The 12,551-nt window shown below is 41.0% G+C and overlaps 1 protein-coding gene across 5 annotated transcripts in view; it reads right to left on the bottom strand.

Moving 5' to 3' along the window:
• ELMOD1 (ELMO domain containing 1) overlaps window positions 1–12,551 on the bottom strand; it is a 104,374-nt gene that overhangs the window by 56,907 nt on the left and 34,916 nt on the right. For 2 of the 5 annotated variants that reach the window (XM_055422948.2, XM_088842907.1), the window contains exons 3-4: window positions 1,252–1,397; window positions 1,086–1,114 (exon numbers count right to left, since the gene is read on the bottom strand). In XM_055422948.2, the coding sequence (XP_055278923.1) occupies window positions 1,086–1,114; window positions 1,252–1,397 (175 nt within the window). Of the gene's footprint in view, window positions 1–1,085; window positions 1,115–1,251; window positions 1,436–6,614; window positions 6,745–12,551 lie in introns of all 5 variants that reach the window. The other 3 variants (XM_088842908.1, XM_055422951.2, XM_055422953.2) reach the window with 2 other exon arrangements.

Genomic DNA, 12,551 nt, shown 5'->3' with positions numbered 1-12,551 from the left:
AAAAATTGATGTAGTCTTTAAATTCTAGTAAATTTGGTATTTTTCTGATTAAGGTAATAAACATAAAACAAAAATACATAAGCTTGTTTTTTTACCACTTTCATCTGTTTCAAGTTGCTCACATATATTATATTTTCTTTTTCTCACTGAACACACATGGTTTCCATTGTTAACAAGCATACGTCTATGACTGTGTGAAGCACATGGGAGATATAGTCTTGAGGATGTCAAAGTTAAATATTCAAGAGTCTTAAGAAACAAATTCTTCTTTCTTATGTGGATGCTTAACTATGTGCTATAAACGCTAGCATAGTGGCTTGGAAAATCTTGAGTATAAAGTTAAATGATTTGGATATTGAGGAACTAGCACAGAAATAACACTTCTCTTATTTCCATGGAATATTTATTATTTGGAATGAGAAATAAGAAGGGATGAATTCAACAATGAAGTAATACGTGCAGCATAAATCTGTCTGGAAATTCATGAGTGCCTGCTTTTAGATAAAAAGCACGGTGGTTTGTGATGGGAAAAAATTCTTTCTTCTCAGTTTGCCTTAGTATCAGTTCAGTTCAGTTCAGTCGCTCAGTCATGTCCGACTCTTTGCGACCCCATGAATCACAGCACGCCAGGCCTCCTTGTCCATCACCAACTCCTGGAGTTCACTCAAACTCATGGCCATCGAGTCGGTGATGCCATCCAGCCATCTCATTCTCTGTCATCCCCTTCTCCTCCTGCCCCTACTCCCTCCCAGCATCAGTATTTTCCAGTGAGTCATGTGCTTAATCGCTCAGGCGTGTCCAACTCTTTGTGACCGCATGCACTGCAGCCTGCCAGGTTCCTCTGTCCATGGAATTTCCCAGGCAAGAATACTGGAGGGGGTTGTCATTTCTTTCTCCAGGGAATATTCCTGACCCAGGGATTGAACCTGGGTCTCCTGCATTGCAGGCAGACTTTACCGTCTGAGCCACCAGGGAAGCCCATAGCCAAAGGTGTATTTTGTTTCTTAAAATTTTTACTTTTGGATGATTGGAGGTAAGTCTCCAAGTGAGAAGTTTCTGAAAAATACAGAAAAAATTTTACTTACCTTACTTTTTGAATCTCTCAGTGATGTTTCTGGAAAAGAGAGAATTTTAAAAGCTATTCAAATATTATCTTTTACAAGTGGTTTACAATTATTGTACTGAAATATAACACTGTATCCTCAGTTACAGAAAGCCTACATTTTGCTTACTTCTTTGTTTCATGCTTACCAATTTTCATGGTTCTAGAAGCTCCGGGCTTGGTATTATAACAGATTCGTTGCAGTTCACATCTTCCAGTCAGTTTTCTCATTACAAATTTCAGGCAACGCCACAAAAATTTACAATAAAAATACAGGCACACCTGGATCAGCATTCTGTCAAAAATAAAAGACAGTACTCTTCCAACAGAACTCTGGAAGAGAACAGAAAGCAGCCACCACCAGCAAGCAACAAGCCCAGAAGAAAATCAACCATTAGACTTCTTGGGTTCACAAGTATATTTCATGATTTCAATCCCATGTTACTCTATTTGAGGTAGCTACAAAATCCATCCTCAGGAGTGAAGCCCTAGGTCTGTAAGGACATACCAACTATGACAGCAAGCTCCAGAATGCCTATTCTAGTAAATTTGATACACCAACAGAGAGTGAAGCATGGGAATCCTTTCTTTTCCTACCTTTGCCTAAAAATATTTTTAAAACAAATCAGTACCTCAAATACAGAATCCTTTGTTTTAGAAGCTGTCTCTCCTATAGACATGGGAAAGAACATGCTATAGCAACTCTGATCTTCTGCCTCCATGAACAGCCTCTCAGCTCACCCTAGTAAATTTCCAGCTATTCCTTAGTGCCTTTTTTGGCTGCCCTTTATTTCTTCCCTTGCTCCCATTTTTTTCCTTCCCTCTGCTTTTGTTTTGGTACTATTGTCCTCTTTGAGAACTTGATTGTGTGGCCACCTGTCTTTTCTGCTGACCAATCCCAATACTTCTTGGATGTGCCAGAATGCCTCCTCATCAGTTCACTGAACAAGCATGTTGACCTTTGGTTCTCCAACATTCTCTGATTTAAACCTTCCAAAATCTCCCCCTCTTGACAAGTTTGTTTCTGGCTCCTGCTAAACAAAGTTTTCTTCATTGTACACCCTATCTCACTCCAATAAAGTATTGGAACCATACTTTATTGGACAAACTATAAAGTATATTGTCACCAATCATGTACTTATCCACAATGTCTCTGGCACATGTGAATTTGTGTTTTATGCCAACTTTTAGTTTTTAATATGAGTCTATGTATTTAATATATGAGTCTAAACATTTACATAGTTAATATGTAAGTCCTCAAATTTAGTTTTTAATATGTCTATACTTCATGATACTGTTCAGAGTCTCAAATGACTCAGGCTATAGAGGTAAAGATTTATTACCCAGGAACTTGTATTCAACTCATCTTCTCTGAATACTAGAGTTTCCCTATAAGGTAGGGTTATTTTCCTAGAATGCAGAATTATTTATAATACTTCTTATTGGTGTCATTTATAAAAGATATTTTTCTCACATGTTCACTAATTTCCTCCAATTCTAACTTAAGGTGATCCAGGGTCATTCAGATGAATTAGTGTAGTTAACGTTAGCCTCACTGATGTGATGAATCCCTGATTTGAACAAACACCTTAATTGTGTTCCTTTGTTCAATTGCTCTGGCTCTAATACCTTGAACAGCCTAAGATAAAAACAACAGTTCCAACAAACTAACTTGTACAAAAGCATGAAGTTTATATCATATAAATGCAAAGGGAACAGAGGAAACATATAAGTAACCAAAACTGCTACACTAAAATATGAGAGAATCCTTTGTAGATAATAAAATTGGATTCTGGAGTACCTAATAACATAAAATATCCATAGATCATGTATGGAATAATATATCTTTTCTTATAATAAATAAAACAAAAAATTTAATGATGATATACAAACAAGGAGAAAAAGATTGGCAGGATATACAACAAAAAGGTTAACAGGTTTGTCTGGGTAATGGAATTATGAGTAATTTTTACTTGCTTTTCTGGTTAAATAATTTTCTTTTTTAACATGTACACATTATTTTAAGAAAAAAGAAAGTTATTACAGTGATCACCAAAATCATGAACAAGTACATATGAAATTTCTATACGAAGTCAGATTCTACTGAAAGACAAAAAAATGGATTTACTGTGTTGTGAAGTCTGCAATTCAACTGTTTCAGTCAAATATGTTCTAAGATCTATTAAGATTTATATTACCAGCTTCTAAAAAATGTAACCCTGAAAATAATTAACGGAACATTTTAATTAGATGAGTGAGAAATTATAAAAAACTTCAACTTGCTCTCTTGAAAAAATTTTCTATTTTTCCAACTATTGGATAGCTATGACAAAGGAGAAGATTGATCAATATCCTTATTAACTGGTTATCAGCCAAATGGTAATGATATTAATAACTGGTTGGCATTAATCCTATTACTAAGTCAAAAATAAAGCTTTCCATGATATCCATGGTATCTTATGGTACCCATGTGCAACTTCTTGTAAAGTTTGTCTAGCATGTGGGCCGGCTACTCAGATGAAGCCACTTTTAAGCCTATACATTAGGACTGCATAATAATCAGGTTCTTGTAGTATTAAATCTTCCTAGAGAAAAGGTTCTAATTACTGCTTAAGGAGTATCTTTATATTCACCCTACTTAGGTATAAGCCAATCACATTAAACTGCAGAAAATTTCCCCCATACAAATTCTTCATCAGATCTATACAAAGATGTGGCTTGAGACCTAGAGGTGTCCTTCTAGGTGGCAGGAAGCAGTCAGATGTAGAGTGATTTACAGTCCATGTGTAATTTCTCCCACTGGCCTCCTTGCATATGAGAAGAAAATGCTTGGGGAATTATTTTGCATCAGACAGTCTTACACAAAAGGAGAGAAAAGATATCATGTTCTATGCTTTTCTTTTTTTCAGTTCCCCTAAGGATATTCACACTGTCAAAGACAACAAAATCTGGTGGAAACCCACCATGAGGGGTTAAAGATGATGCCTCATTTCTTAGGGCTCACTGCTCTGTAAAGTACATCACAACTCTCTCTTATAATCACAGGAAGAATATCACAAATCATGAAAGAGAAATGCTCCTTTCAGTAGTCTGTCAGACTCCTCTGTCCTTAATTCTACAGGCAAGAATACTGGAGTAGGTATCCATTCCTTTCTCCAGGGGATCTTCTAGATCCAGAGATTGAACCTGGGTCTCCTGCATTGCAGGCACTGACTTTTACACACTGCTTCCTTACACTTTCATAATTTCTGGGCCGATAGTCCAATTATGCTATTTATCAATACTATCCAGGATATATTTTGACTTTTTCCCCTTGATTTTCTAATCGGCCAACGTGCCCACAAATATTTCATTAAGCAACCAGCTTGTTATGGTAGGCACTGTACTTTCTTTCTATGCGAGGTATTTTCCAGCCAATCATCAGATCAAACCATGTTTTGCTAAATACTATTTATTTTGCATTTAGATCATAAACCTAAGGCATGGTCAGAAAAGGAAACATCAGTGCTACCTCTAAGGTTTTTCCTGTGGTCATGTATGGATGTGAGAGTTGGACTGTGAAGAAAGCTGATGGCCGAAGAATTGATGCTTTTGAACTGTGGTGCTGGAGAAGACTCTTGAGAGTCCCTTGGACTGCAAGGAGATCCAACCAGTCCATTCTAAAGGAGATCAATCCTGGGTGTTCATTGGAAGGACTGATGCTAAGGCTGAAACTCCAATACTTTGGCCAGCTCATGCGACGAGTTGACTCACTGGAAAAGACTCTGATGCTGGGAGGGATTGGGGGCAGGAGGAGATGGGGACAACAGAGAATGAGATGGCTGGATGGCATCACCGACTCGATGGACATGAGTTTGAGTGAACTCCGGGAGTTGGTGATGGACAGGGAGGCCTGGTGTGCTGTGATTCATGGGGTCGCAAAGAGTCGGACACAACTGAGCGACTGAACTGCACTGAACTGAACTGAACCTCTTAATTTGGAAGCCTTATTTTGATGAGAACAAGTACCCAAGTTGCTTCCTCATGAAAGGACCAGATCAGCAAAACCTCCATATGAGCACCTCGAGATGGCTGTTCTTCATTATCAAATGCCACCTACCAGTAGATTACTCCTTAAATGCTTGAATCTATAAGTGCCTTAATTGGAAAGTTTGTGGAAAAACTGCTTAAGGTCCAGAGAACAATAAAAATGATTAAATATTTGGGAAGAATGTTAAAGTGGTTTGTCATGTTTACCCTGAAAAGGAAGATATTAAGAAGTGGGTCTTTAAATGCTCTTAAGCTAATCAGTAGTTGGCTTAGGAAAAAAGAAAGAAAGGAAGGAGGGAGAAAGGGAGAAAGGTGTGTCCATTTCCATTCTGTGTTTAGGAATAGGAACTTTTGGATTTATAGTACTTTTCCTTCTTTTAATTTTATCTCCTTTCTGACTGCATGCTTGGAGTGAAGGCATCTCAAATATACCTGTGTGGCAGATCCCATTTGCTTCCTTTAATCCTATCCTTCTGTTCCTATTCTTAGAAGAATTACTGCCATATACTCTTTACCACCTGAACCCTATGTTCAGAGGGTTTAAAGCGCAGCTTGTTTTGTTATCGCCTAACTTGAATCATCAAACCAACAGTCTTAGTTTTATTTAGGAAAATAGTTTGCTTTTATTCTTCATAACACTATCCTTAGTTTTCTTAGTTCTTATGGAAGATTCTCAAATCACTACTGTAAAGATCTGCTATATTTTATAGGAACTTAACAAACTCTCAAGACTAAAAAAAGAAAATACTGTCACAGCTCCTGTTCTTTTATAAGTGTGTGTGTTTTTCTGTGTGTTTGTTTGTTTGCTGTGTAACTTGCTGGATCATAGTTCTCTGCCCAGGGACAAACCAAGGCCCACATTGAAAGCAGAGAGTCCTAACCACTGGACTGTCAGGGAATTCCCACCATCTCCTATTTTTAACTATATGTACAGATAGCAGTTTTTTTGTGTTTGTTTCTCTTTTTTCAATTACAGCTTTTTGATCATGTTCCAAATGGACATACTGCAGTTTCAAAGATGAATGCCTTGCTTAAGCACTGGAAGGATCTGATTTAACATAAAAGCTACTTATACAGTCTTACACAGCTACTTATACAGGGCCCAGGGTTCATGTCCCTGGCCAGGAGCAAAAAATGAATAAATAAACAAGAGCTACTTACGCATGTTCTATTTCCAACATTTTCTGTTACTGTTATTTACTAATATGCTGCAGAGTGACGTTTATGGCTGAATTCACAGTAATGTCCTTCCATAAGGCAAAAATGATCACTTTTATCATTTAACATTCATCCTCTAGTTTGCACAAGAATAGCCACCCAATGTAAATTATTCAAAATGAATCATATCTCTACCAAATAAAAGTGAGCTCCTGCCTTATGCATCTTTGTTAGAGGAATCCATTCAGCAGTGATAAGGCCTCTAAAACAGGAGATGTACCTAGGACCATGTAGTCTCCTGCTTGTGGGGTGGGGGTGTGGGTACCTGTACACTACTCCATCATCTTAAATTTGTGATTCTGATATCTTCTTTTAAAACAGGAAGAGAAAAGTAGCTTATTTTGAACAGTTTCAATGAATTTGCTACTGAAAGTTAGTTCTTGCTTGAAGGAATCCTATAATAAAGAAGAAGTACACTATTGGTGAGGAAGGACACATACAAAATAACCACAGTTCTTGGATCAAAACAACTTTCTTAAACAAAATACTTTCCATCTGAATGGCCATAAAGAACGGCAGATTACTGAATGTTTCCAACATTATACGTACTTTCTGAAATGATATTTAAAAAATTTGTAGTTGCTCTATTGAAGTTCCCAATTAGCAGCACTGGCAGTCAGTTGGAAATTAGCTTGTCAACAGGTATTTGGCCTAGTAAATGGGCCCTTCTAAATAATGAAAATCCATAGGAAAAGAGGCTCTGGAGGACTTGATACATGAATTAGAAATGTGAAATCATACAAATAAACTATTTGTGGGCCTCTCGAGAAACAAGATTATTTCCCCCACATTGAGCAGCAGTGAGGCAGTGTGCAGCCCATTGGATGGAATTCCATCATTCCATTTTTTTTTTGGCCTTGTGGAATGTGGGAATCTTAGTTTTCTGACCAGGGATGAAACCTGCATGCCCTCCAGTAGAAGCACAGCGTCCTAGCCACTGAACCAGCAAGGAGGTCCCTCCCTGGCTCTTTTCCATCATTCTTTATCTGAAGAGACATGCTGCCTTCTAAAAGTAGTGGGTATAAATCTATCATGAATAGACATTATTCCAAATGCTATTGCTATAGTAAAGGGCACTATTTTTTAATTCCAGGGACATTTTATACGGGTGATTAAAGAGCAACAGCTGACTGTGGTACAACTGAAATAATAAATTAATGGTTTATTCTTTTCCTTTCTAAGAAGTGAGACATAAGCTTCTCTTAAATTACTAGTGAGATCACTATTCAATTAAAAATAATGTTAAATCCACACATTTTGCAAGATTTATTTTTAAAATTCAAGTTTTTTTTCTACTTGGACAACATATTTACTAGTTTATTTATAAGGGAATCAGCAAACACATTATGCTTTGACATTTAGGAAGCATTTAGGCAAGGGGACTGACCAAGATGGCAGAGTAGGAAGACTGTTTGCTCACTTCCTTCCATGGCACACCAAGCTTGTGACTATTTACAGAGCAACAGTAGATAAGAAAGACCAGAAGACTAGCAGAAAAGATCCTCAGAAAAGATCTTCTACAACTAAAGCTGTAAAGAAGGAACCACAACAAGACAGGTAGGAGGGGTGGAGATGAGGCACAGTCTAACCCCTGGGTAGGTGACCCACAAACGAGAGAAGAATCACAACTGCAGAGGGTCTCCTCAAGGAGCAAAGAGTTCACGTCCAACGTTAGACTCCCCAGTCTGGGGGTCCTGCACCAGGAAGACGAGTCACCAAAAGGTTAAGGTCTGAAGGCCAGTCGGGGGACCCGGAGATCTGTAGGAAAAACGACCTCACTGTCAAAGGGCACATACAAAATCTCACGGGGCTTCCCTGGTGGCTCAGTGGTAAAGAATCTGCCTGCTAACGCAGGAAGTGCAGGTTTGATTTCTAGGTCAGAAAGATCCCTGAGAAGAAAATGGCAATCAGTCCAGTATTCTTGCCTGGAAATTCCCATGGACAGAGGAGCCTGGTAGGCTACAGTCCATGGAATCCCAAAGAGTCAGACATGACTGAGTGACTCAACAACAACACAAAATCTCACACGCTCTGGCAACCAGGGCAGAAGCAGTCATTTGAAAGGAGGCTGGATCAGATCTACCTGCTGATCTTGGAGAGCCTTTTGGAGAGGCAGGAGGCAAGTGGAGCTCAACCAGGGGACACAGACACTGGCAGCAGCCATCGTGGGGAGTGTGTCCTACCACAGGGACATGGGTGCCAGCAAGTGCCATTTTGGAATCCTCCCTGGAACTTATTAGCTCTGGGGCCTGGCTCTACCCACCAGCCCGTCAGCACCAGGACTGGGATGCCTTAGGCCAAGCAACCAGCTGGGTAGGAACACGGTCCCATCTACCAACAGGACAACGGCCTTAAGACCCTCTGCCCACTAGAGGGCTCAGGACCTGACCCCACACACTAGGGCACCAGCACTAGCCCTAGGACCCCAGAGTCAGCCCTGCCCACCAGCAGGCTGACACCGGCTCCAGGACCCCAGGTCCTACAGCCTGAGACCCCAGGACCAGGGCTCACCCACCAGGAGACATAGACACCACTTCCAGGACCATGGCAGTACCCCCACAGCCTAACATGTCACAACCCAGCCTACCCAACAGCAGGCCAACACTGGTTCTAGGACCTCTCAGCCAGGCACCCTAGGATCCACCCCCTAGATCATTAGTGGGCTTATATAAGCTTTGGGACACCCCAGATCCTGCAGCCAGCTCTGTCAGGAGTTGGCCTCCCCCAGCAACACACAGACACCACCCTACATCAGCTCCAGGACCCCCAGGGCTGTGCAGCCAGAGAACCCAGAACCTGGCTCTGCCTACCCCAGGCTGATATGATATCAGTTCTAAGACATTTTGGACCGCTCAGCCAGTCATTGTGGGATCCAGCCCTACTCACCAATGAGCTGAAACTATTTGGGGACACTTCAGGCCATGCAGTGGGCCATGTAATGAACAGGCTCTGCCCATCAGCAGGCAAACATTTGATCAAAGACCCCCAGCCCCACAAACACTTGTCCTGGATCCCAGGTCAACCCACAAGAGGGCCAACACTAGCCCCTGGAATCCCCAAAGTGCTATACCGAGCTGTCTTATGACCCATCTCTGCCACCAGCTGCCAGCAGCTTCTGTACAAAGCAGGCTTTGCAACCAACTGACCAAGACAGGGGTAGGGGTGAGGGGTGAGAACAGCCATGCCTACCAGATCATCTACAGTATTCAGCCCATTACAGTAGAAGGTAGAGAAGGAAATGGCAACCCATTCCCGTACTCTTGCCTGGACAATTCCATGGAAGGAGGAGCCTGGTAGGCTACAGTCCATGGGGTTGCAAAGAGTTGGACATGACTGAGCGACTTCACTTTCTTTCTTTCTATAGTTCCTTTTGGGGAAGGAAATGGCAACCCACTCTGGTGTTCTTGCCTGGAGAATCCTGTGGATGGAGGGGTCTGGTGGGCTACAGTCTATGGGGTTGCAAAGAGTCAGACACGACTAAGCAACTAACACACACACAGTAGAAGAATGCATGTAGTCCACATAGGGGGCACCCCAAGAGCACAGAGCTCTGGTGATAAGAGATGAGCATACTGCTGGGAATCATAAGACATCGCCTATGAAAGACCACTTCTCCAAGGTCAGAAAACAAAACAAACCTACCAAATACATAGAAATAAAACAGCAGAAACTGGAGCCTATTATACAGAGTGAAGTAAGCCAGAAAGAAAAACACCAATACAGTATAGTAATGCATATATACGGAATTTAGAAAGATGGTAATGATAACTCCACATGCGAGACGGCAAAAGAGACACAGATGTATAGAACAGTCTTTTGGACTCTATGGGAGAGGGCGAGGGTGGGATGATTTGGGAGAATGGCATTGAAACATGTATATTATCATATGTGAAACGAATCGCCAGTCCAGGTTCGATGCCTGATACAGGATGCTTGGGGCTGGTGCACTGGGATGAACCAGAGGGATGGGATGGGGAGGGAGGAGGGAGGGGGGTTCCAGATGGGGAACACATGTACACCCGGGCGGATTCATGTCAATGTATGGCAAAACCAATGCAATATTGTAAAGTAATTAGCCTCCAATTAAAATAAATAAAAAAATAAAAATAAAAACTGCCTATCAGGCAAAAAGAGATGACAGAGAAATATCTTCCAAAGGAACAAGATAAAACCCCAGAAGAAGAACTAGGTGAAGTAGAGATAAACAATCCACCTGATAAAGAGGTAAAGTTAACAACTAAAGATGTTCAAAGAACTTGGTAGAAGATTGGATGAACAGAGTAAGAAATTAGAATTTTTTAATAAAGACTTAGAAAATATTAAGAAGAACCAAATAGAGGTGAAGAATATAATAATTGAAATAAATACTCTAGAAAGAATCAACAGTAGCTTAGATGAGGGAGAAGGCAATGGCAACCCACTCCAGTACTCTTGCCTGGAAAATCCCATGGACGGAGGAGCCTGGTAGGCTGCAGTCCATGGGGTCACTACGAGTTGGACAGGACTGAGCGACTTCACTTTCACTTTTCACTTTCGTGCACTGGAGAAAGAAATGGCAACGCACTCCAGTGTTCTTGCCTGGAGAATCCCAGGGATGGGGGAGCCTGGTGGGCTGCTGCCTGTGGGGTCACACAGAGTCGGACACGACTGAAGCGACTTAGCAGCAGCAGCAGCAGCTTAGATGAGACACAGGAACAGATCAATGAGCTGGAAACACAGTAGTGGAAATCACTGAAGCTACACAGAGAAGAAAAACACATGAGGCCAGTTTAAGAGATCTCTGTGACCACATCAAGGATACTAACATTCACATTATATGGGTTCCAGAAAGAGAAAAGAGAGAAAGGGACAGAGAATATATCTGAAGACATAAGAGTTGAAAACTTCCCTAACCTGGGAAAGGAAACAGACAGGGCAGGAGAACCAATATTGCAGGTTCAAAAAATATGTCATGGCAAACTCTGGTGAGATCATCTATAGGAAAACCACCCAGAAAACTATTCAGGTTAACATATTTAAACAAGGGTATGGCTGCCTTTTTTTAATACAGGAAACAAAATAATTTGAAATATATATGTGTAAACATGTGTACCTCTGTATATATAATATATAGTATGCAGGTCAGGAAGCAACAGTTAGAACTGTACATGGGACAACAGACTGGTTCCAAATAGGAAAAGGTGTACATTAAGGTTGTATATTGTCACCTTGCTTATTTAACTCATATGCAGAGTACATCATGAGGAACGCTGGACTGGAAGAAGCACAAGCTGGAATCAAGACTGCTGGGAGAAATATCAATAACCTCAGATATGCAGATGACACTACCCTTATGGCAGAAAGTGAAGAGGAACTCAAAAGCCTCTTGATGAAAGTGAAAGAGGAGAGTGAAAAGGTTGGCTTGAAGCTCAACATTCAGAAAACAAAGATCATGGCATCTGGTCCCATCACTTCATGGGAAATAGATGGAAAAACAGTGGAAACAGTGTCAGACTTTATTTTTTTGGGCTCCAAAATCACTGCAGATGCTGATTGCAGCCATGAAATTAAAAGACACTTGCTCCTTGGAAGGAAAGTTATGACCAACCTTGATAGTATATTAAAAAGCAGAGACATTACTTTGCCAACCAAGGTCCGTCTAGTCAAGGCAATGGTTTTTCCCGTGGTCATGTATGGATGTGAGAGTTGGACTGTGAAGAAAGCTGATCGCCGAAGAATCGATATTTTTGAACTGTGGTGTTGGAGAAGACTCTTGAGAGTCCCTTATACTGCAAGGAGATCCAACCAGTCCATTCTAAAGGAGATCAATCCTGGGTGTTCATTGGAGGGACTGATGCTAAAGCTGAAACTCCAATACTTTGGCCACCTCATGCGACGAGTTGACTCACTGGAAAAGACTCTGATGCTGGGAAAGGTTGGGGGCGGGAGGAGAAGGGGACGACGGAGAATAAGATGGCTGGATGGCATCACCAACTCTGTGGACGTGAGTTTGAGTGAACTCCGGGAGTTGGTGATGGACAGGGAGGCCTGGCGTGCTGTGATTCATGGGGTCGCGGAGAGTCGGACACGACTGAGCGACTGAACTGAACTGAACTGATACATACATACAGATATATATATATGTATACATATGGATATTTATGTATGTATATACATATGTGGTGTGTATGTATATGTCCTAAAAAAAAAACTATGGCCAAAA

The sequence above is a fragment of the Moschus berezovskii genome, chromosome 14, assembly GCF_049115385.1.
Source record: "Moschus berezovskii isolate FMDL1 chromosome 14, NW_MosBer_1.0, whole genome shotgun sequence".
In the NCBI taxonomy this organism is placed as follows: Eukaryota; Metazoa; Chordata; class Mammalia; order Artiodactyla; family Moschidae; genus Moschus; species Moschus berezovskii.
Note: the sequence above shows the minus strand (reverse complement) of the source record. Positions and strands in the feature narration are given on the sequence as shown.